We start from the raw sequence: 22,220 nt of genomic DNA on the forward strand, positions 1-22,220 counted from the left end.
AGACGGGAACGAAAACTGGAGAGAATAATAAACAGGAAAAAAATCGACGGGAACAATACCGGACAGTAAACGCAGGCAGGAAACCGGACCGGGTCAAAACCCACCTCTTGAGGGGCAGAGGTTCGTTGACGGACTGACAAAGGGTGAGTGAGAGCACTCAGCGGGCGGGACCAATTGGGCGCCATGGCAACCGTGACACCTATATAACCTACTTATCTTAAAATTCTCTTTTTGGGAAAACAAAAGTGCGTTACACAAATAAATGATCTTCATATCCTCATATTTATTGAATATTTTTCCCAGGTGAGAAGCCGTTTGAGTGTAAGCTGTGTCACCAACGGTCCAGAGACTACTCTGCTATGATCAAGCACCTGCGCACCCACAACGGCGCGTCTCCGTACCAGTGCACCATCTGCCAGGACTTCTGCCCGAGCCTGGCCGCCATGCAGAAGCACATGAAAAGCCACAAGCCGGAAGACGTGCCGGCGGACTGGAGGATAGAAAAGACTTATCTGTACGTCTGTTACGTCTGAGCAGGTCTTGGACCCTGGGGTGGGTGCTTAAACCTCAGTGAGTGAATCGTATTCGTACCCGGTTAAATACTGAACGCTTCGTGAAGAGTTGCCATTCTGTGAGAAGCTTGAATGAAAATCTGCTTTGAATTAGAATTTTTGTGCCATTTAATGATTGAAAAATGGCGATCGGACACAGCTATCAATAATGTATTAAAACTGTGAAAAGATTCAAAGATGGAGGACTTCAGCCTTTACCGGCTTGTTTTGGTTTGACTGAGATCCAAAGAGTAAAAGTATTCCTTTTCCTTAAGCATACCTGAAAGACTTCCATCCACACAGACCAAGTGGAAAAATGTTTACACGACAATTTCGAAAAAACTAAAGAGGTAATCACTTCTGCAGTATTCCCTCGATTTTTTGCAGTAAACCTGTTCCATAACCACCTGTATTCAATTAATTTGCGCAAATTAGGTACCATATTATATTATGCAACACAATGAAATCCATGCACATTACTGTGGGATTTGTAGTACAGAGCCAAATTATACACGCACTCTGTGTATTAGTTGATTTATCCGCAACATTCATTTTATTTTCCGTCCCAAAGGCAAAAATGCCACACCCCATTCATAGTGGATGCAACAATTCTATCCATCCATATATACTGCATATCCATGCACAACTTGTAAACATAAGTCGAGACAAATAATAAAACGGAAAACTCCACATCATGAAAAAAAAAAAACTCCTGTATTAGTGATTTACCATTTTATTTTCTGCCCCAACAGCAAAAAAAAGACATTTTATTCATAGTGGATACAACAATTGTATTCATCCATATATAGTATACGTCCATGCACAACATGTAAACAAATTTGAAGAATGAAAAAAGGTTTACTAGACTATTAAAAAAATGTTTAGTTGTAGAAAAAAAGATCATCGCTTGTACAGTATTCCCTCGATTTTTGCAGTAAACCCGTTCCATTACCACCTGTACTCAATTAATTTGCGCAAAGTATGTACCATATACTATACCGCAACAGAATGAAATCCATGCATATTACTGTGGGATTTGTAGTACAGAGCCAAATTATACACGCACACTATGTGTATTAGTTGATTTATCCGCGACATTCATTTTATTTTCTGTCCCAAAGCCAAAAATGCCACACCCCATTCATAGTGGATGCAACAATTGTATCCATCCATATATAGTGCACGTCCATGAACAACTTGTAAACATAAGTGGAGACAAAGAATAAAACGAAAAACCCTGACACCCTGAAAAAAAAACTCCTGTTAGCTATTTAACCATTTTATTTTATGCCCCAACAGCAAAACTGCCACATTTTATTTATAGTGGATGCAACAATTGTATACATCCATATATAGTGTACGTCCATGCACAACTTGTCAACAGACGTGCAGAGTAAAAAAGGTTTACTAGACTATTAAAAAAATATCTTTAGTTGGAGAAAAAAAGATAATCAGTTATGCAGTATTTCCTCGATTTTCACGGTTGCTCCATCCCATAACCACCCGTATTAAACAAATTTCTGCATTTTAGGAACCACGTAATAGATCATAACACAATTACTGCGCACATTACTGCAAATTACAGCAAGGGCTTAAAAAAAAAATGGTACTTGGATGATTTTAATAAGAAAAAATGCCTTCATGGCACTTAATCTAATGGCAAAGGGGGAAATGGGGAAACTGCATCTATTATTCAAAGTAATTCTACAAAGTAAATATTCGTGGTGCCAATTATTAAGAAAAATCTGCGATTCATCAAGGATCCTAAAAAGTCAGTCTGCGATATGGCGAGGGAATACTGTGGTTGCATAGTCAATACTAAAAACGTTTTTTTTTTTCTTAATTCTTCTCAACTGTATTTCTTTTATTTCAAGCAACCCCCAAAACAAGGTACTTACATTGAAAGATACACGGTTAAAAAAACAGATAAACATCCAGTTAACTGTTGATATGCCAGGAATTCAATAAAATATATAAGATTATATATAAGTTATTCAGCAACAATGTTTTCCGATGGCTTCAAAGACATAAAAGAAAAACATCCTTTGCAATAAAGTATCCAGACCATGAACATAAAATGAAAGTATTATTTTGGTACCAACAGTATAATATATACCAGGGGTCGGGGACCCATGGCTCGCGAGTCATACATGGCTCTTTTCATGCATACTTTGGCTGGGAAATATGTGATATCTTTATTGTTTTGATTACGGTGCATGGAAAGCTGGTTTGGCTCATACAAAGCCGGGGAAAAACTGCAATTATTAAAGGTTTGGTCCAGTATATACGAGGCACAGTCTCAGCTACAGTTTTCAGTCAATGTGTCACATCAACAGACCCTGTTGTGGCTGTAGTTGCTAAAGAATCCTTTATTTGGAAGCTCATTAAACAATGTAAGTGATCTGTTGAGATACTGTATGACAAAAACCCACAGAAAACACTGTAAACATCCCAAAATGCCAGAAAGTCATCCAGATCTATGTGATTGGGTGGGCTGAAGTATGCACACAGCTCTGCTCTCTTGAACAAAGGAATTAAATAAAATAGATAAGATTTTGCATTGTTAAGTTAGTCGGCTCTCTTGATTAAAAAAATAAAAACAACAATTGGTTGGTAGCACAATTTTTTTCATGTAATCTTATCTAGTTTTATTCCGTCAGAATTGGGAATTTCGTTCCAGTGCATATTTTACAAGAACGGAGGGCAGATTTTTAGCCTCTCGGTACCTGATCTCCTTTAACCGTTTACTCATCATGCTTTCTGAGGTAGCCAGCTTCTATTTCATTCAGTGTCAATGTTTTTTGGTATTTATATGTTGTTCGTCAGCAAAAAATTTCAATAACGCTAAAAATGAACAACAAACGGGATGGTTTCAGACAAACTGAGCTTTACTGGTCGACTATTTTACCAGGTTTGTTAGCAAAACTGTGTCGATCTGTCGGTTGGGTTTATTTCCTAATAATTGCCGCCTTGAAGTTTAAGTAAGCAGTTTAAATGGTCATATAGTGATTGAAAACATATATATGGAGTCTTAAGATGGCTATGGTGTGTTTTTTTTAATCACCACCTATAAATAGATGTCCAATCACAGACAAAAACAGAACATGAAAATCAAAGTGGGTTTTTTTGCTGTCGTTTGTAACGAGAACGTGGCGGTAAATGTAAGTTGTGATGTATGTGTCATGTACAGGCCGTCCTGCGATGTTGTTCCCTGTGTGGGCCTAACACGGGCCTTAAAGAGTTAAACGTTGTATTTTTGTATCACGGTAATTTGCTGTCTTGTTTACATCGGGTATCATTTGAGGAGCATCTTTAACGTGTGCGTTTTATAGGTCTAGAAAAAAAACTAGGAAAAAAACTGTCCCTTTCCCTTGTGCCTCTTTTTCTATGTAGAGCGTTGACATGCTTTGAGTATTGTATTTTCCTGAATCAAAACTACAGTAAAAGGTACCGTATTTTTCGTGTATATCCGTTGCGCTTTTTATACACTCGTGGTATATGTGAGTGCAATGATTGATCGGTGTCGCTGACCCGAATCGCAAAACATTGCATGCAACAGGAATCGAACCTGGGTCCCGACGTTGAGAGAGCCGTAACCTAATCACTAGACCACCGGTGATACAGATGACATACCAAAAGTATTTAGTCAAGTCATGTTTATTTGTATAGCCCTTAATCACAAAGAGTCTCAAAGGGCTGCACAGACTATTGCAAACCACACACTAATATGACACCATCCCCTGATCTAAAACCTACATGAGGGCAAGGAAAAACTCAAAAACCTCAACATAAGGAAAATGAAGAAACCGCACATGAGGTAATCCCCCTTCCAGGATGACCAGGCTGCAATGGATGTTGCATTCAGTGACTACAAAATCAAAAACAGAATCTGTTTTTGTCGATTTTTACTAAATGCATGGTGTTTATTGCCCCTAAATGCTTTAAACATTTAAAGAATGGCAGATATGGTAAAGCTATCGGAGGTATAGGAGTTACTATCGCCAGCCACTCCAGGAATCGGAAAAATGATGTATTTATGGTGTATATTTTAGTCAATTTGTGTGGCTTCGATATGCTCTAAACGTGTATTAAGTGCATGATCACATTATTTCTACTCATGCTGCGAATGATAGAGAATGGAAAACAGATCAACACAAAAAAAGCATGACGGGGGAAGCAACTCTTTAGTGTTTCTGATGACTTTGCGTTAATATCTTTCAGGACAACTTTTGTTTTCGGCATTCTCCAACGATGGTTTCTGGCACCGTGAGCAAAAATAGTGTGATCATGCGACACAATTGAATGCCATGCATGTTAACAACAGTTAAGTGTGGGTGCTCTCACTGCCGCAAACCTGGCTCGATTACCGTTGCATACAATGCTTTGCGATTTAGTCAGCAATGTTTTTCGATTGATCAATCATTGCACGATTTCGGTAGCATACCGAAGAATTTCGTGTAGTAATTCACACGTATAAATACTGTATGCATTTCTAATCTTCGCTACCATATTTTGACGTACATACGCGCACTTTCAAATTTTTGGTCAATTTGGAGTTTCCGGGTGCACATTATACAGGGTGTTCCGAAAGTCTGGGGACATTTTGACATTGAATATCTCAGAAATTATAAGGACATAAAAACACATCTGGTATATTCAGAGAGCTTGTAATCTCAACTTTACATGTAATGTTCATAGATGTTCAATGTGAGCACCATTGGTCACATGACACATATCAAGCCGATGGTGAAATCCTTGCAAAACTCGTTCTAGAATTTAATTGTCAATGGTTCCAACAGCTTCTTAGTTTTGTGCCTTCAGTTCATCCACGTCTCATGGAATAGGGGGCAGGTAGACCAATGCTTTCACAAATCCCCACAAAAAGAAATCGCATGGTTTAATATCTGGATATCAGGTTGGCCTGGATATGAGATCATGATTATTATGTATTGTGTTCAGAAACTGTTTAAGGCCCCAGTGTGGTGGCACCTTTTCATGTTGGAAAATGAAGTCACCAGACTCACTCATTTATCAATGAAACCGTTTTCCAGCATGTTGAGGTACATCTCACTATTGACTGTTGTTCTTTCAAAGAAGAATTGTCTGAAGACTGATTTCTTCGTCATAGCACGGATAACAGAAAATGTCGCAGCCATTGACAATGCAACGCTGTGACGTATTTGGAAATAATTTGACTATTGGCTCGATGTGTGTCGTGTGACCAATGGTGCCCACATTCAACATTCTATTTACAATTGGAGTTACAGCAGTGTCTGAAACTGATGACAAAAAGTTACCGGACACCAGGCAGGCCACTTTTCAGAGTTGTCTGCCCAGCCATAAAGTTGCCTGCCCCATTTTCCACAACTTGAAACACAATAAGACAACTAATCGCAAAAAAAACCCCAAAAACATTGTTGCAAAGCATTAAGGATTGATAATCAGAATATATAATAGAACAACTTATTAAAATTAGGTTTATTATAAATCTACTTATAACATTCATTGCATGGATGTGACATCGCTGTTTTCCATCAGCCATCAGTATGTACCTGTATTTAATCATCTTCATTCATGCAATGTTTGCGTTGCATCGTCTGCGACAAGCCATGTGAACTCCTCTTTCCACGATGCTTTAAATGTACGTTTACGTTTTAAAGCGTCATAAATTATGTTAGCTTCTTTTGAATATTTCTTCTGGGGCTGAGGTTTTGGCATGATTCCTAACCACTTCTCCATTTTTCTTGTGTTCTCTGTGCTTCTACTTTGGAAAATGGTATGCAAATGCACGACCTCATAAGGCTCGGGAAAGTCCGGAAGCAGGAAGGCTTCTGATTGGCTGCCGAATATAGAAATTGCCAAACAAACTGAAATTTCCAAACCAAACGAAGATTTCGAAATCGGAATAAAGCAAACGTTTGATTTGATATAAAAATCTGTTTATTTATTTATTTATTTATTTTTTCCTTGAATACGTTTTCGGCCACCCGGGCGGAGACGTTTTGTAAGTTGTACGCCCGACGTAAAAGATGCTCGCCCCAAGTGTCCGGGCAGACGTTATTTCAGACACTGGTTACAGGCTTTCGAAATATACCAGATGTGTTTTCGTGTCCTTAAATGTTTCTGAAATATTCAATGTCAAGATGTGCTTGAGACTTTCGGAACACCCTGCAGTTCGGAAAATACGTTACATGTATCTGTGCCGTCAGTGTGTGCGTTTCTTCCTTGCTCCCAAATTCAAAACGAGATCCGCGTCTCCGAACATTGCAACTGGAAGCAACATACTGTGATTGTGACGTTGACGCTCTGATGCAAGTTGCTAGCAACGGGCGAAGTAAAAATACGCTGGAATTGCATTAGAAGTTATAAGTCAAACGTGTGGTGAAATATTTAGTGTACAGCACATCCTGGCAACTTGAGGCTGTGACACACATTCACTGTATGTATTCTCGACATGAACATGCACTATAACCCGTTTAGTGAGTGGACCAAAAGAAATAGAGCACTTTTGTTTTTTAAAATCTTTGTATGTTGTGAAAACGCAGATGTCCTTTTATTTGGTGTGTCCTAGAAGGCTGTGATTCACATCGTTTGGATATGTCGATGTCTGTCTACCTCAGGGCCAGGTCAAAGCTCGAGCTGGTGTCCAATCAGGGTTGTTCTTCTTGCCATGTGTTCAGTCAAATCCCTCATTGCGGCTTTTTAACACCCTCGTGTGTGGAAGTGTTCTCTCGGTGTGGATTCAGGCACAAATATGTACGCGTCGGTGTTTGATGGCATGGTTATAAAAAAAAAAAGAAAAAAAGAGCGAGAAAAAAATGAATTAAAACAATTTATTATTCTATGCATTCCGTTTGTTGTGTCTGCTGTCTGCTCACCAAATGTGTTTAAGAGTGTCAATGAAATGAAATGATCTGCATTTATATAGCGCTTTTCAAGTCAATGACTTCCCAAAGCGCTTTACAATGTGCTTCACATTTCCCAACAGCGGCCTTGCAGCCATGTAAGGCGCTAACCTGCTTATTGGGGGTATTAGGGGTTCAGTGTCTTACTCAAGGACACTTCGACATGTAACACGGACGAGCCGGGATTCAAACTGGGATCCCTTGATCCCAAGACGAGCGCTCTACCTCCTGAGCTACTGCCGCCCCCTCGTCATTGTATACCGTTTTCAGACCATTCTTGATAACCTAATCATGAGTAGAGCCCCACTTTTTGAGAAACACAGCTAAAACTTAAGGTTCCTGACGTTTTAACTGCTTTTAAAAGGGGGTAACGACCCAGAGACCTGGTTTTGATTACGAAAGCAGGGGTGTCCAAGTCAAATGGACGGACGGCCCCAAAAAGATTGGGCTACAGACCAATTGAATGTTGAACATTTTCGAAATGACACCTATACAGCCTAATTGACCTACTAGGAAATCTAACAAATAAAGGGCAATATAACGAGGTGAATGAAGCAAATTTATGGCTCCAAAGGCAAAAACAAATGTCTTTTGTATTAAAGTTTCCAAACCATGAACATAAAATGAAAGTATTATTTTGGTACCAACAGTATAATCTATAGTAGGGGTCGGGGACCCATGTCTGGCGAGTCATACATGGCTCTTTTTATGCATACTTTGCATCGGAAATGTGATATCTCTATTCTATCGTTTTGATTACGGTGCATGGAAAGCTGGTTTGGCACATGCGAAGCCGGGGAAAAACCACAATTATTCAAGGTTGGTTCAGTATATATAGGTCACAATCTCAGTTTACAGTCAAGGTGTCACATCAACAGACCGCGTTGTGGCTGCACGTTGCGAAAGAGTCCTTTATTCTGAAGCTCATTAAACAATGTAAGTGATATGTTGAGATACTTTATAGCGAAAATCCACAGAAAACACTGTAAATACCCCAAAATGCCAGAAAGTCACCCAGATCAATTTGATTTGCTGAGGTATGCACACAGCTCTGCTCTCTCGAAAAATCCCATTGAACTAAAGGGGAATACATCCGTAAACTTTGTTTGCTGAATTTTGAGACACTTTTACAAAAGAACTCTGCTTGCTGCTCTGTTTTAATATATTTTGTATTTAAAATATGGCTCTTAAAAAAAATAAAAATGATTTTCTGGCTCTTTGGGTCAAAATGGTTTCTGACTTCTGGTCCATGGTTTCTGATTAGATAAAACTGGCCTGAATTTATTTCAAATAAAAATAAGTAGTAGCAAATTTCGTTTACTCAACTTAAAATGTGTTTAAAATATGGATTAAAAAATGTGCAAGAATTCATTAACCAAAAACATCACTTTCTTTCGGATTCCTGATGTGTGCCAAAGAAAATCTCATAGCGCCTTGCCCTTCTCCTATGTGTACTAAGGGGACTACTACTGTATTTGGACGGAAGACTTGGCATCTCCCACGATGATAATAAAAACATGCAGTCATCATAAAATCTAACAATAAATATATTGTCTTAAAATCAAAATGATACATTGTTAACCTTTTTCTGTATCAAACATACAGAGAGGGTTAGTACTTTTTCATGATATCATAGGCTACAAGGGAGGCGACATTTCGATGTTTGGTACCAGCTCCCAATGCCGCATTATTTGATTTATTTACGCGCAAGGACCAATCCAGTTCTGCGTGTCGTTTGCGGCGGCGACACGCTTTATGGCTTCCATAAATCATCGCGTCAACAGGTCTGTTGTACGGGATTACTTTCACTAAAACAAAACGATAAACCGAGAGATGCAATACCCGTTTCTTGTGGAGGCAACGGCAGAGCTCTCTTAAACATCTTCGAATGGATTTGTCTCGATTAAAAAAACAAAAAAAACAATTACCCAGACTTGGAATTTATATGCCTAAATTGCATTTGATGATCAGTCGATTTCAGGGAAAATAATAGAATAACAAAGACAGTTATATCGAAAACAACGCCATCCTTTCAATCTGTGTATAAATTGCTTGGATTAAAATGAAAACAATCTTGATCAGGACATTACTACGGTAGGGATTTGGTGGAAGAAACTGGTATCGGGTCTAGGGTAGGGGCCTCCAACTTCAGTCCCCCTAAGGACAGCTGAGGTGCCTGCAAACCTGTTCTGAAAATAGATCACCAGTGTTGGGTCATTGTAATTTTCTAGTAAAATGCTTTTTTTACTTGTTGACCAAGCCTATTTAACCAGACATCCAATAATGAACCTGTAATAACAGCAACGATATGATACGTTTTGATTTTAGAAATGCATGTAAAACTGGGTTCCGTTTGCACTAATTAGTAAAAAAAAAAAGTAGCTAAGCTTAAAAAAAGTTAGGGTACGGGGAGGGGACAAATGTTTTGAGTCACGGGCTACATTGATTTAAAGGGACAGTATGTAATATTTAGTGCCTTGTAGTGGTAGAAAAAAAACTTTTACTTTAAAAAAATGATACTAAGCAAAAATACATGAACTGTCATACGCCAAGTCATGTTCATTTGTGACGCCCTTAATCATAAGGAGGCTCAAAGCGCTGCAAAGACCAAATATTATTGCAAACCACAGACTGTCATGAAACCATCCCTTGATCTAAAACCTACACGAGGGCAACTCAAAAACATCAACATGAGGAAAATGAAGAAACCTTGAGAAGGGACTGCACATACCAATGTTAATTTTCCATGAAAAAAATCATGAGACGAGAAATTTGTATTTCTTTTACTTCGTGGAATCAACGTCTTGAAATCGCTGCCATGTTTGTCTGCAGTCTTGCTGCTACGGGTAGCCAACGCGACAAAAACTTGGTTTTGAATATTGAAAAAAATAAATGCGCAAAATTCCAGATTCGTCTGCAACTTGGAGATACTACCACGATGCAAAATTTTGGGTCATTGCTCGAAGCATTGAGTCGCCGCACCGGTGAGAGTATTGTGTGTGTGTTTTGAAAAGAAAAAAAAAAGATGATGCCACTTTGTTTTGATTAAACTCATGTTTTTCTACTGTTACTGCTATCCATGTTATTAGCTTTTTGCTAAACTATAAGTGACTCACAGCCACACTTGCCTAGTTTTACTCGGCCGGTAGAAGTAGTTTGTGTTTTCGAAGATCATTTAACTTTATTCTGATTCATTTTTTTTTCTCCGTTTCGTAGTTCGTTGTTGGTGGAGATTAACTATTCAAGTGTGACAATTATCCGTGACACAAGGGTTCACAGTCACGCGGTTTATTGCCTGCATTCAATAAACAATACAAATAAGTTAGGGCATCTGTGCACGACTGCATCTAAAACATTAACAAAAATACAAAAACGGGACATCACTCACCATGCCGCACATCGTGGCGTGGTTGCATTGAAACATGTTTCATCACAGTAATCATCGTTTCAAGCTGCATTACTTTACTGTTAATTAGTGCTTTTTGTATGCATCATTTAGCACAACTTATATACATTAATATACAAAAATAGTTCGTGAAAGCAGCTCCTATATTTGGCAAAATATGAACTTTTACCCAAACTGATATTGGGCACAGCTTACCTTCAGCACGAGGTGATATAGCTGAAGGTACGGCAAGCGCAGAAGCCCATAAAGAGCCAAACGAAAAAGACAGTTGCACACGCCCATGGCTTAACAAATGAATGTGGTATCAGAGTTTTAACAGTAATGCAACAAAAACAGATTTTGTGAGAATTAAAAAAACTCAAAACAATCAAATTTCAACTCTGTTTACTTGAGCTTAATGTTATCTGCATACTGCCCAGAAAGGAATTGACATCCTCGGTGTTTGATCTTGATATTGCTTTAGTGTTACATGAACACTTTATCTTGGACAATGTAATCTAGTCATTTTAACTTTGTATAATAATCAGTGTGGGTGTATGTGGGAGAGAGTGGGATACATGTGATGACATGGACTGCGTTTTTAATCTTAGATACGAGATACACTATGCATGCATTAAAAGAAAGTAAATTAAACAAGTACACCACATCACCGCAAGAAAGACAACAATAAGACTACATCTAATTTCAATAACATTTTCTAAACAATTTATTTTTCAATATTGATCAAATATACATGAGCAAACACTACTTGTAAATCAAAGAATTAGCTGAACATGCGTTTGAAATCATGGAGTCATCAACATACTCCCCACAATAATAATTGCTGGTGGAGAGTCACATAACCACGCCATTCCAAACAGTGGTGCCTCCATAAAAGTGAAATATTTTCACTAAAAACTTCGCGAAACGGTGGATTGGCTACATTTGTATTGTTAATGTACTTCATACAAACTTGAAGATGGCATCAGTAAGTAAAATATTTTGAAGATACGGACGACACCTTTTAGTATTTTTATTTGCACCTTGTAATTGGGAAATTTTAATATTATTTTAAGTTGTTTTTGTTAAGTGGGAAGGATTAAAAAGCCTGAAGGGCCGTGTGTTGCCAGCAGGCCGTAGTTTGCCCACTCCTGGTCTAAGGCGTGGTCAAAGTCAAAAATCCTATTTCATGGTGACTTAAGAAGTATCCATTGATTTATAGTAGCCTCCCAAATCTTAACCTTGATTCTACAGTGTTCTCGTTTGCACGTGTCCCTGCGTCATAGACGCATTATTTCGCTGGAGACGCATCGTGTCAAAATCAACGTGCGTCCCCGGAACGCAACTTTTTTGACACGAAATTGTCATTATCATTTTTTAACAAAGTTTTAACGCACTCCAAACTTTTCGTGAGGCAGATCCGACATTGTTGTTTTGGTCTCGCGGTTCGAGTTTTCGTCTGCACATCGTTCTCCAGTTCGAGTTGTGTAGTGAAAGTCCCTTTCTTTTCAGAGAACCGACTTTTTCGGCTCAACTAATTAAAGAGAGCCGGCTCTCAAACGGCTCACTTGCTTTGATGCATTATATTACGAATGATTATGTTGTATAAAGAAGTTAAGAAAAAAAGGAAGTATAAAAGGAGAAAATGAAAAAAGACAGGTTTGTTGTGATCCCCTTTAATCAGTATATTACCAACAATAATTTAATGCAGAAAATGAATTAATAATTTGAATAAGAAAATGTATTATTCTACTTAATTATATTTGCATGTATTTTTTCCTTCTACAGTGAACGTTCAAGGGACTTCATTTTTGAACTTTTTTTAATAATAAACCTCATTCATGTCGATCAACTCAGTGTCTCACAACAAAATGTTCATTAACAATATATATGATATAAGGAAACACATATACAATATAACATGTTAAACTACATAAATAAACATGTTTGAGAAAAAAAAAAGATTTTTTTGTATTTTGTAAGGGAAAATACGACAGTTTGTAAGGGCATGGAGCACACTAAATTTTGGGGATCCATAGATCTCTGTTGGGACCCATAGATTTTTGAGCATGCGAGTCCCCGGGACCCATCACTTTTCAGAGGTAAAATGAACACTGATTCTACTGTATACATTTGGATCAATTCCCATTCCAGATAAAGCATTCAATCTGTAATCAATCGCTTAACATTGGAGATAATCCGACGAGAAGATAATATTTTTCCAGATTTTGTTATCCACCCAGCACACAATGCCACTTCATCGGCTCCTGCCACAGACCTTCCCCAGAGATTTATTTGTCTCCAATGCAAACATCTGGAGCCACTCCAGGCTCTGTGCTGACCCCAAAGAAGGGGCCTTTTTCTTAATCCAGATATGGAAGGAGTTCAAAAATCAGTGCAATGAGACTACCAAAGCTCCACGTGGGGCACAGGGAGGGATAAGCTGCAGTCAGACCTCTTAATTACGGGCACTAGTAGCTCTTCCCGTATTTTTTTTCACCTCACTTCCCCGCCTGTTTGCTTAATACTTTTAAGACGGTGCCATGATGTCCTTCTGTCACCTTCTCCATCGCTCAGTGTTCTCAAAAGGATCAGATAAGAAACGGGCACACTATCAATTTTCCCACAACATTTAAATGCAATCCAGGGTGTTTTGCTTTACTAATCGCTGGACTGCTTTATAATACTAACCGGATCGTTTCGAAGATATCATACACCAGTGTTTTTCAAACAGTGTGCCGCTGGGATTTGCCCAATTTTATCAGGCCATTATACAGTACTTTTGCTTTCTTCAGACGAGGAACTGTAATAGTCATCCATATCAGTAGATGGCAGTAGATATTTATATACTTTTAGTCTGAAATTCATGACAAAAGTTACCGGACACCAGGGCAGACAACTCTGAAAAGTTGCCTGCCCAGCCATAAAGTTGCCTGTCCCATTTTCCCCAACTTGAAACACAATAAGATGAAGAATTGTAAAAAAAAACATTGTTGCAAAGTACTAAGGATTGATAATCAGAATATATAACAGAACAAAACTTTAAATTTAAGTTTAATATAAATCTACTTATAACATTCACTGCATGTATATGACATCGCTTTTTTCCATCTGCCATCAGTATGTACCTGTATTTACTCATCTTCATCCATGCAATGTTTGTGTTGCGTCGTCTGCTACAAGCCACGTGAACTCCTCTTTCCACAATGCTTTTAATGTACGTTTACGTTTTGGAGCGTCATCAATTTTGTTAGCTTCTTCTGAATCTTTCTTCTGGGGCTGAGGTTTTGGCTTGATTTCCTAACCACTTTACCATTTTTCTTGTGTTCTCTGTGCGTCTACTTGGGAAAATGATATGCAAATGCACGACCTTATAAGGCTCGGGAAAGTCCGGAAGCAGTAAGTTATTCGATGCAGGCTCCCGATTGGCTGCCGAGTACGCAAATTGCCAAACGAACCGAAATTTCCAAACCGAATGAAGATTTCGAAATCGGAATAAAGCAAAAGTTTGATTAAAAAAAAAAAAAAAAAAAGATTTTTCTTATTCTTAGTCGTTTCTTGAAAAAGTTGTCGGCCACCCGGGCGGAGACGTTTTGTAAGTTGTACGCCCGACGTGAAGGGCGTCCGGGCAAACCTTTTTTCAGGCTTTGACTTTTATATACTAATTATCTGCTCATGAGGTAGCACACTACATTTAATAACTTAAGTTGTTTAACAAAGCAGTTTAAGATTGCACTGTAAAAAAATAAAAACATAAATCAAGCACATCTTTCTTTTTTATTTTAAGTATTATTTTCTTTTTTATATACTAATTATCTGCTTATGAGATAGTACAGTGAAATATTTGACAATACTTCATTTTTAAACATTTTCGACTGACTTTTTTTTATAAATAAAAGTGTCCCTTGGTTAAAAAAGCGTTAAAAAATACAGTCTTACACCATAACGGCCCTTATAATGCACAACAGAACCGTCAAAGAGTTAGAGGTTTTTGATTCATCTAGCAGGAGAAATTGACCAGGACCAATGAACACAATTTTGAAAATGAGGTGTGTATTTGCAAGATTTTAAACTGTTGAATATATTAAGTTTTAAATATTTTTACCAGTCAGTCAGAAACGACATGTGTTTTTCAGTCCACTAGATGGTAGCAACTTCCAAACACAAATAAAAGTATGGGGGTGACTATTCATATTGACATTTGTTTAATTTAAATGAATACATTCTGCAGAAAATGCATTTTTGACACTTCCACATCCAGGAAAACATCTTAGAAAAGCATAGAAATATACTATCTTTGTTATCCAATACAATGTGTGTATATGTCGTAAATTTGAGAACCCTAGTGAGCCTCATTTTGGATTTTTAAAGTATTTCGGTGAAAAATTGCATGAAGGGGGGTAAGATAGAAATGGTCGTTACCTGGGGAGGGAATGTGAGTTGTCAACCAAGACCTTAAATTCTGTTAAAAATAATAACCGATATTTTTATATTTTCTTCTAAAATCCCTCAAGTATTATTTTTCAATCAATTTTTAACCAAATTACTTTTAATCTATAATATTAACACAACTTATTTGTGTACAAAATGCTGCCCAAGTCATAAAATCAGACCAAACAAAATGACAAAGAAATATTTCTGATAAAATAAAAATATGACAATAAATTCATGGTAATTAATCACAAAATAATATGTATAAATCCAAAAGACAAGAAACAAACCATTGAATGAATCTATTTAAAATAAAATGACCAATGTGGTGAAGCAGTCACCAGTGGGCCGGTTCTGAAAATAGCTTGCCAATAATGGGTGATTGGAATTTTCTATGAAGTTAGATTTCCAACTGGCATAAATCATTGACATGATCGGTATACTTAAACACATGGTCAATTTTTTCAAAATTATCTTTTAATATTAGCCTATTACTTATAATTAGGGAATAATTTATTTATGCGAGTCACTATCACAGATTATAGTAGTTTGAAAGCATATTCTACTATTACTGATAATAATAACAATTTATTGATAACAATTAGCACAGTAACATCATAACAATAACATAGTTGAATATCACACGCGACACAGTGGTTAGCACGCGCGTGGCACAGTTCTGAGGTCATGGGTTCAAATCCAGCTACCAGCCTTCCTGTGCGGAGTTTGCATGTTTTGCCCGTGCTTGCGTGGGTTTCCTCCGGGCACTCTGGTTTCCTCCCACAATCCAAAAACATGCATGTCAGGTTAATTGGCCGGTCCAATATGTCCCAAGGTGTGAATAAGCGAGTGAGTTGTCTGTCTCTGTGTGCCCTACGACTGGATGGCAACCAGTTTAGGGTGTCCCCTGCCCACTGCCCGAAGATAGCTGGGATGGGCTCCAGCACCCCCGCGACCCTACTGAGGTGCAGATAATGGATGGATGGATGAATATCACACTGGTAGCTCTTTGCGGTAATCATTAACCACAAAGTATCTCTCAGTCTTCCACAGAGTCTGATACCAACAAATAAGAGGAGGAACTCAAATAGGTGCAAGATGAAAATAAGTTTAAAGATGACTAAATTTGCACCATTGGCAAGTGAAATACGTGCACACTCCACTAACCACAGGCAGGTGACGAGCAAAGGTATTCTACTGTCGCTACGGTATAGTTCTTTCCTTCTCTATATTAATAGAATATCGATTAACAATGCTTAGACGAGAAAGAATCTCAGCAATCAAGAAGTGTCTTCTCTTCCATTAGGTTCACCTATGTCATCATCAGTTCAAGGACATGTGCCGGGTGCAAGAGCAGATTGAGTAGGAGCCAACACGAGCATAATCTCCTCTGTTTAATTAGAGGGAGCATGGTGGGCAAAAAAAAACAAGCACATTATAACCACCATCTGGTGTAGGAGAAGAACCACTCCTGCCAGCTTCAGCCATCATTAGGCCCTTACAAACTCCTACATGACAGCAATTTATGCAACCTGCCACGTTCAATACAGGCCTTGCATCTTATTGTTTAGCTGTGTTTTGACGAGGGCAATGCTCGGGCTTGGACTTGTCACCATGGTGCTGTCAGGTCTTTTGTAATATGCCCGGGATACAAATGGACCACACTAGGCGCTCATACAACTGCTATGAGGTGATGTTTTTTTCTCGTGAGACAGTCATCCTATATGGATGTTCACCACAGAATATTGACGCAAAACATTTATCATATCAGTTGTCTGCATGTATTGCAAGGTGACTCACAAGGAAGTGAACTGCATCAAACAGGCCACAAGGGGGATGTCTAACCTAAGGATTGGCTCAAATAAGGCCAATTCATTTTCCTTATCCTCACTGCCTCCTCTCTCAAAGCATCATTAAGCAGAGGACAAACTCCGTTGTACTTTTTGTGTTTTTCAACCTTTTTCAATTATATACTTTAATTAAAACATTGTTTTAGCAATGTTATTAACACTTAAAGTTATATTTGGTTCAGCCTAAAAGTATATAGGAAAATAAAAAAAAGTGTCATGCCTAAAAAAACAATTATCAAATAATCTAACACATGTTATGGATGTCTTGGATCTTCACGCACATTAAGGTAAAATTACAGTAAAATAATAATACTTTAAATGGATTTTATCAACACTGTGCATGTGAATTCTGGTTCAGCTTAAAATACCGGTATCTAGGGAAATTATAATAAGTGATTAAAATAAGCACAATTATTATTATTTTTTTTAACTAAAAATAAGTTACAATAAAAAATAAAAATGTATTGAAAATGAGAAAAACAACTTCTAATGCATTTTTTGTATACTATAAAAATATGTTATAATTATGATAAATAAACTTACTTAAAATGTATGCTTCCTTTCAATAAAAATATGTCACAGATGTAGTAAGATAAGGGGTAGGAGAACCTTCATAATAAAATGCTTTTTTTGAAAACATTTTGTTCTCTTCTAGTTAAAAAAAAGAAGAAAATGAACGGAGAAAAAATGATACTTAAAATATGTTCTTAATAATAATAATAATAATAATTTCCTTGTATTGTCATTCTGTGTAACAATGTACACAGAACGAAATGTCGATTGCACCTGACCCGTTGTAGCGAGCCGATGCAGCCGCAGCCAACAGAGGGCGGCGCCGACCACTTTTTAAGTCTTAGGAATGACTCAGCCGGGGCGCGAACCACCGACCTCCCAGTCTCAAAGCGGGCGCCTTACCATCTAGGCTACTGAAGGGCGGCACGGCAGCTGAGTGCTTAGCGCGTCTGTGGCATCGTTCTTAGGTCACGAGTTGAAATCCAACTACCAGCTTTCTTGTGCGGGGTTTGCATGTTCTCCCCGGTGCTTGCGTGGATTTCCTCCGGCCACTCCAGTATCCGTTAAAGATCCTTCAGGTACTACCATTTAACTCATTCACTTCCATCCTCGTCAAATGAATCTTTGAAGCTTATAGCTGTACAGGGAACCCTCGTCAAAATACATTTTAAATGTCTATGAAACCCTAAGTAAAATGGAACCTTGACGTACACAATAACAGCTCTCAATGGCAGCTTAGCCAGAATGGATTTGTCTATAACAGTATATGGCAGCATTAAGTAAAACGGATCCTTGATGTCTATAGCAAACAATGGCAGCGAACAAGTTAAGCACCACATCTTTCGCCAATCCGACAATTTTAGCATCACATGTCATAAAACCACTCATATAGAACCTAACATTCACATCCCACGTCAAAATAATTTAACGGCAGCTATACATCTTGACGCATCTTAGGGCATCATTTGACAGTCTCTTTGACACAAGCAATGGTTTTCTGAACATTTTGAGTACTGTAATCAATGGTGACGCCAGAGGCTTTCAATCTGAAAGCTATCAAGATCATCCGTCAAGTGCTGATTTATTGAAGCAAGGTCTTTATCGACATTTGACAAATGTAATCGGGAAATGGATCCCGATTCATACTTGGCAGCATTTTACTACCTACTAAATGTTCGACATTCAACGTTTTATCAAATGTGACCTTTACCATCACATGCTCTAGATTGGATAACTCATTGGAAGCACATACGCCAAAGTCATCAACAGGCAAATTATGTTTCAGCTTGGTCTTCTTTGTGGGATGGGCAAATCAATCCAATTATTCCTAAGAGCACAAGGAATTGCTTGTTGATTGTCTCTTGAAAACGGTATGAGGCGTGTGATGCAGTTGATTCGGGGTTTTTTGATGGGTGAGGCGGCAAAACACGATGTCAGCATTGACAAAATGAGTTCCGATAAGGTATAACTTGTATTAGGCCTCAATTTTGTACATAAAATATATATAATATGGAGAGACAGAGACAGAGAGACAGAGAAAGAGACACAGACACACAGAGACAGACATTAAACTCTACCAGGCAAGAATTACATTGAATATCAACACCTTCTATTACAGGCAGTAGGGTGGGTTACCACAAATGTGAAAACTGCTCCAAAAAAGCCCACCTGGCCTTTTTTGTTTTGCTAACTCAGCAGCTTTCCCAGGAAGACATTCTACTCTCCCAGGCCAGAATTGAAAACCCAAAAAGTAAGACGAGTCCAGATGGAGACTAAAATCCTGAAAAGTGGGTACAAAAATAGTTTTGCGTCTCAACTTTGGTGAAGCTCTATTCTAGTTTTTCCTACGGATACCCAATAAACTCATGCTTCTTGAAACCTTACCTGGCTAAAAGCTGCAAAATCAAATATTATGCACATCTTTATTTTTGTTTACAATTACAATAATTGTACACAGCTCTGGTAAACACGTCTTTAAAAAGCTGTGTTGGGGAGACTAGACATTGACCTTTTTCAAACGACAATTACTTTGAAAGGCAGTATTGACGATGACAAAATATAGTTATGAGCAGTGTAGCGTTGATTTTATATATATATATATATATATATATATATATATATATATACACATATGTATATAATTTACATTGAAAATAGTGCATGGGATTATGGATGTGACAATTATGTAAAAATACTGTATGTTACTTTAAACCTTGGGCAAGTGTTCCACTACTAAATGGCACACATGCTTCTGCTAATAAGTACATTCTCATCAAGTGATATCATCTTACCTGTACACATTAAACGCTATATAAAATGAAAATACGAATGCTGAACATTCTAAAAACAAAACTATGCAGTCACTCAAGTTCAGAAGCACGTAGAATTACAGCAGCCTGTACATATCCTGAGCCGTCTCACTGATTGTGGACAAGATCTCAGATGCTTATCGCACAAAAGGTAGAGATAAGACCCAACCAAGAGATTCAAGATCTCAAGTTTCATGATATTCTGTATTGTCATTAAAATTAAATGCCAATGAAATGTTCTTTGCAACCTCAGTGTAGGTAGGGCTATTCATATAAAAAAACAATGTATTATAATGAACACAAATGCTTTGATATTTTTGAACAGGTAGTATGAGCTGATTGAATACAATAGTGTGGCTCCAAGGGACCAATTATCACTTCTATTTTTCTTTCAGGTCAAAAACTGACATAATATTTGGCTGTTGTCGGTTCTTTACCCATCAGCCTGATAATTATCATTCATCCTTGGTTATTTTCCAATACCGGACTGGCATTGAAACATTCAAAGATCATTCATATCCCAAGAACGTTTGACATTCAATGAATGACGAGCTATTATCTGTTAATTTTCTACACAATCGATCAAGGAGATAACATGTGAATCAGATTTGGGCAGGGGACACCCTGAACTAGTTGCCAACCAGTCGCAGGGCACACAGACACTCACTCGCTCGTTCACACGTAGGGATAATTGGGACAGGCCAATTAACCTGACATGCATGTTTTTGGAATGTGGGAGGAAACTGGAGTGCCTGGAGGAAACCCATGCAAGCACGGGGAGAACATGCAAACACACAGGAAGGCTAGTAGCTGGATTTGAACACATGATCTCAGGTCTGTGCCGCGGACGCCCTAACCACTCAAGCTGCCGCTCCACCCAATGTGAACATGACCACTGATAAGAGAATTCCACCCAGTATGCAATAAAATGGATGCTTAAAAAGGAAGAGAGCTATTTGATTGTGTGCCAACTCCAGCCTGCAAGTTAATTCACATGAATCGTAAAATAGAAGTCAAAGAGTTGTAACACATTTTTGCATGCTTCTGTGATTACGCCAAACTATAACAGTGCCCTTTACCAAAGGCTAAGGGTCAACAATGTTAAGACTTTTACAATCAGCACTGGTCCTCTATGGACTTGACCACGGCAGGCAAGCATACGATATCGAATCAACCTTTAAAGAAGCTTTCCCATTTCCTTTTATGTCAGAACTTGGCATGGGGGATTTGAGAGCAGGGACCCAGAGACTGCAACTGAAGTTCAAACATTTGGATAGGGTAAAAAAGCATAAACAGGAACGGTTTGAGATGAGAGCGCGCTCGATTTTTGCACGCCGAGTAGGGAGAAATACTTCCATCTGAGAAGAGCTAGATGTTGGTCCAAACTGAGACCAAGCCAGCATCCTCTCCGTGCAAGTCCGAGTGAGGTAAACACACAGGAGGGTGAATGGAATCAGACCACAGCAAAAACCAAAGAACTGGCTGTGCCTATTGTGAAACAAAATTCCATGACTGGAAGATTATGAAGCCAATGTCTGGCCATTCCCTGACCCAGATTGTATTTTGTTGTTTTCCTGAAAGCCGTGAATCCTCTTGTGTGATATTTGCTGATGATAAGCTATCTGGGTTTATAGTAGATGACGACCAAGCCAGGAATAAAGAGGTGTCAATCCAAAAGCAAAATACTGGTTGGCACTAGAGACACCCAGCATTTTGGAGACTATCAAATAAAATTATTCATTTTTTTACCCAAGAAAATACCCCGCCTAGTAGTGCAGGTAAAAGGAAGATTTGGTTATTTTTTGAAGCAGCCAATGAGTGGTGAAATGGTCATGATTAATTCGTAGAAACCCGTTTAACATGTAACTAAGCAGTTATTAATACCGTAAATTCTGGACTATAGAGCGCACCTAAAAATAAGCCGCAACCACCACGTTTTAAGAGGAAAACCGATTTTGTACTTAGACAAGCCGCACCTGTATATAAGCCGCACGCGCCCACATTAAAAGACCGGACTTCAAGTCCCGCGATTGAAACTGAATTTTGGTTTGAACGTCCTTCTTTAAAGCACACAGTTCACAAATTACAGCCGGCAAAATGAATGGAAAATGACACCGGTACTTAAGGTTTGATGCAGTCCTGCAGAGTCCGGCTCCTGTTGAAAGTAATCCCAGGAAAAAAAGTGTATATTTCCAAAGGTAAGGGTGGGAAAAATATATATACACTATTGTCCGCCGTGTCCACAAACACTCACCTTTACCAGTCCCCACTTCCCG

The 22,220-nt window shown here is 38.3% G+C and overlaps 2 protein-coding genes across 3 annotated transcripts in view; one reads left to right on the forward strand and one right to left on the reverse strand.

Annotated features, from left to right (window-relative positions):
* zbtb16b (zinc finger and BTB domain containing 16b) overlaps positions 1–7,502 on the forward strand; it is a 79,583-nt gene extending 72,081 nt beyond the window's left edge. For both annotated transcript variants that reach the window (XM_088345360.1, XM_088345361.1), the window contains one exon: positions 304–7,502. In XM_088345360.1, the coding sequence (XP_088201486.1) occupies positions 304–533 (230 nt within the window). In that variant the 3' untranslated portion in view covers positions 534–7,502. The remainder of the gene's footprint in view (positions 1–303) is intronic.
* cadm1b (cell adhesion molecule 1b) overlaps positions 1–22,220 on the reverse strand; it is a 722,615-nt gene that overhangs the window by 680,007 nt on the left and 20,388 nt on the right. The window lies entirely within an intron of this gene.

The sequence above is a fragment of the Urocampus carinirostris genome, chromosome 10 (genome assembly GCF_059441175.1).
Source record: "Urocampus carinirostris isolate Australia breed hairy pipefish chromosome 10, RoL_Ucar_1.0, whole genome shotgun sequence".
Taxonomy (NCBI): domain Eukaryota; kingdom Metazoa; phylum Chordata; class Actinopteri; order Syngnathiformes; family Syngnathidae; genus Urocampus; species Urocampus carinirostris.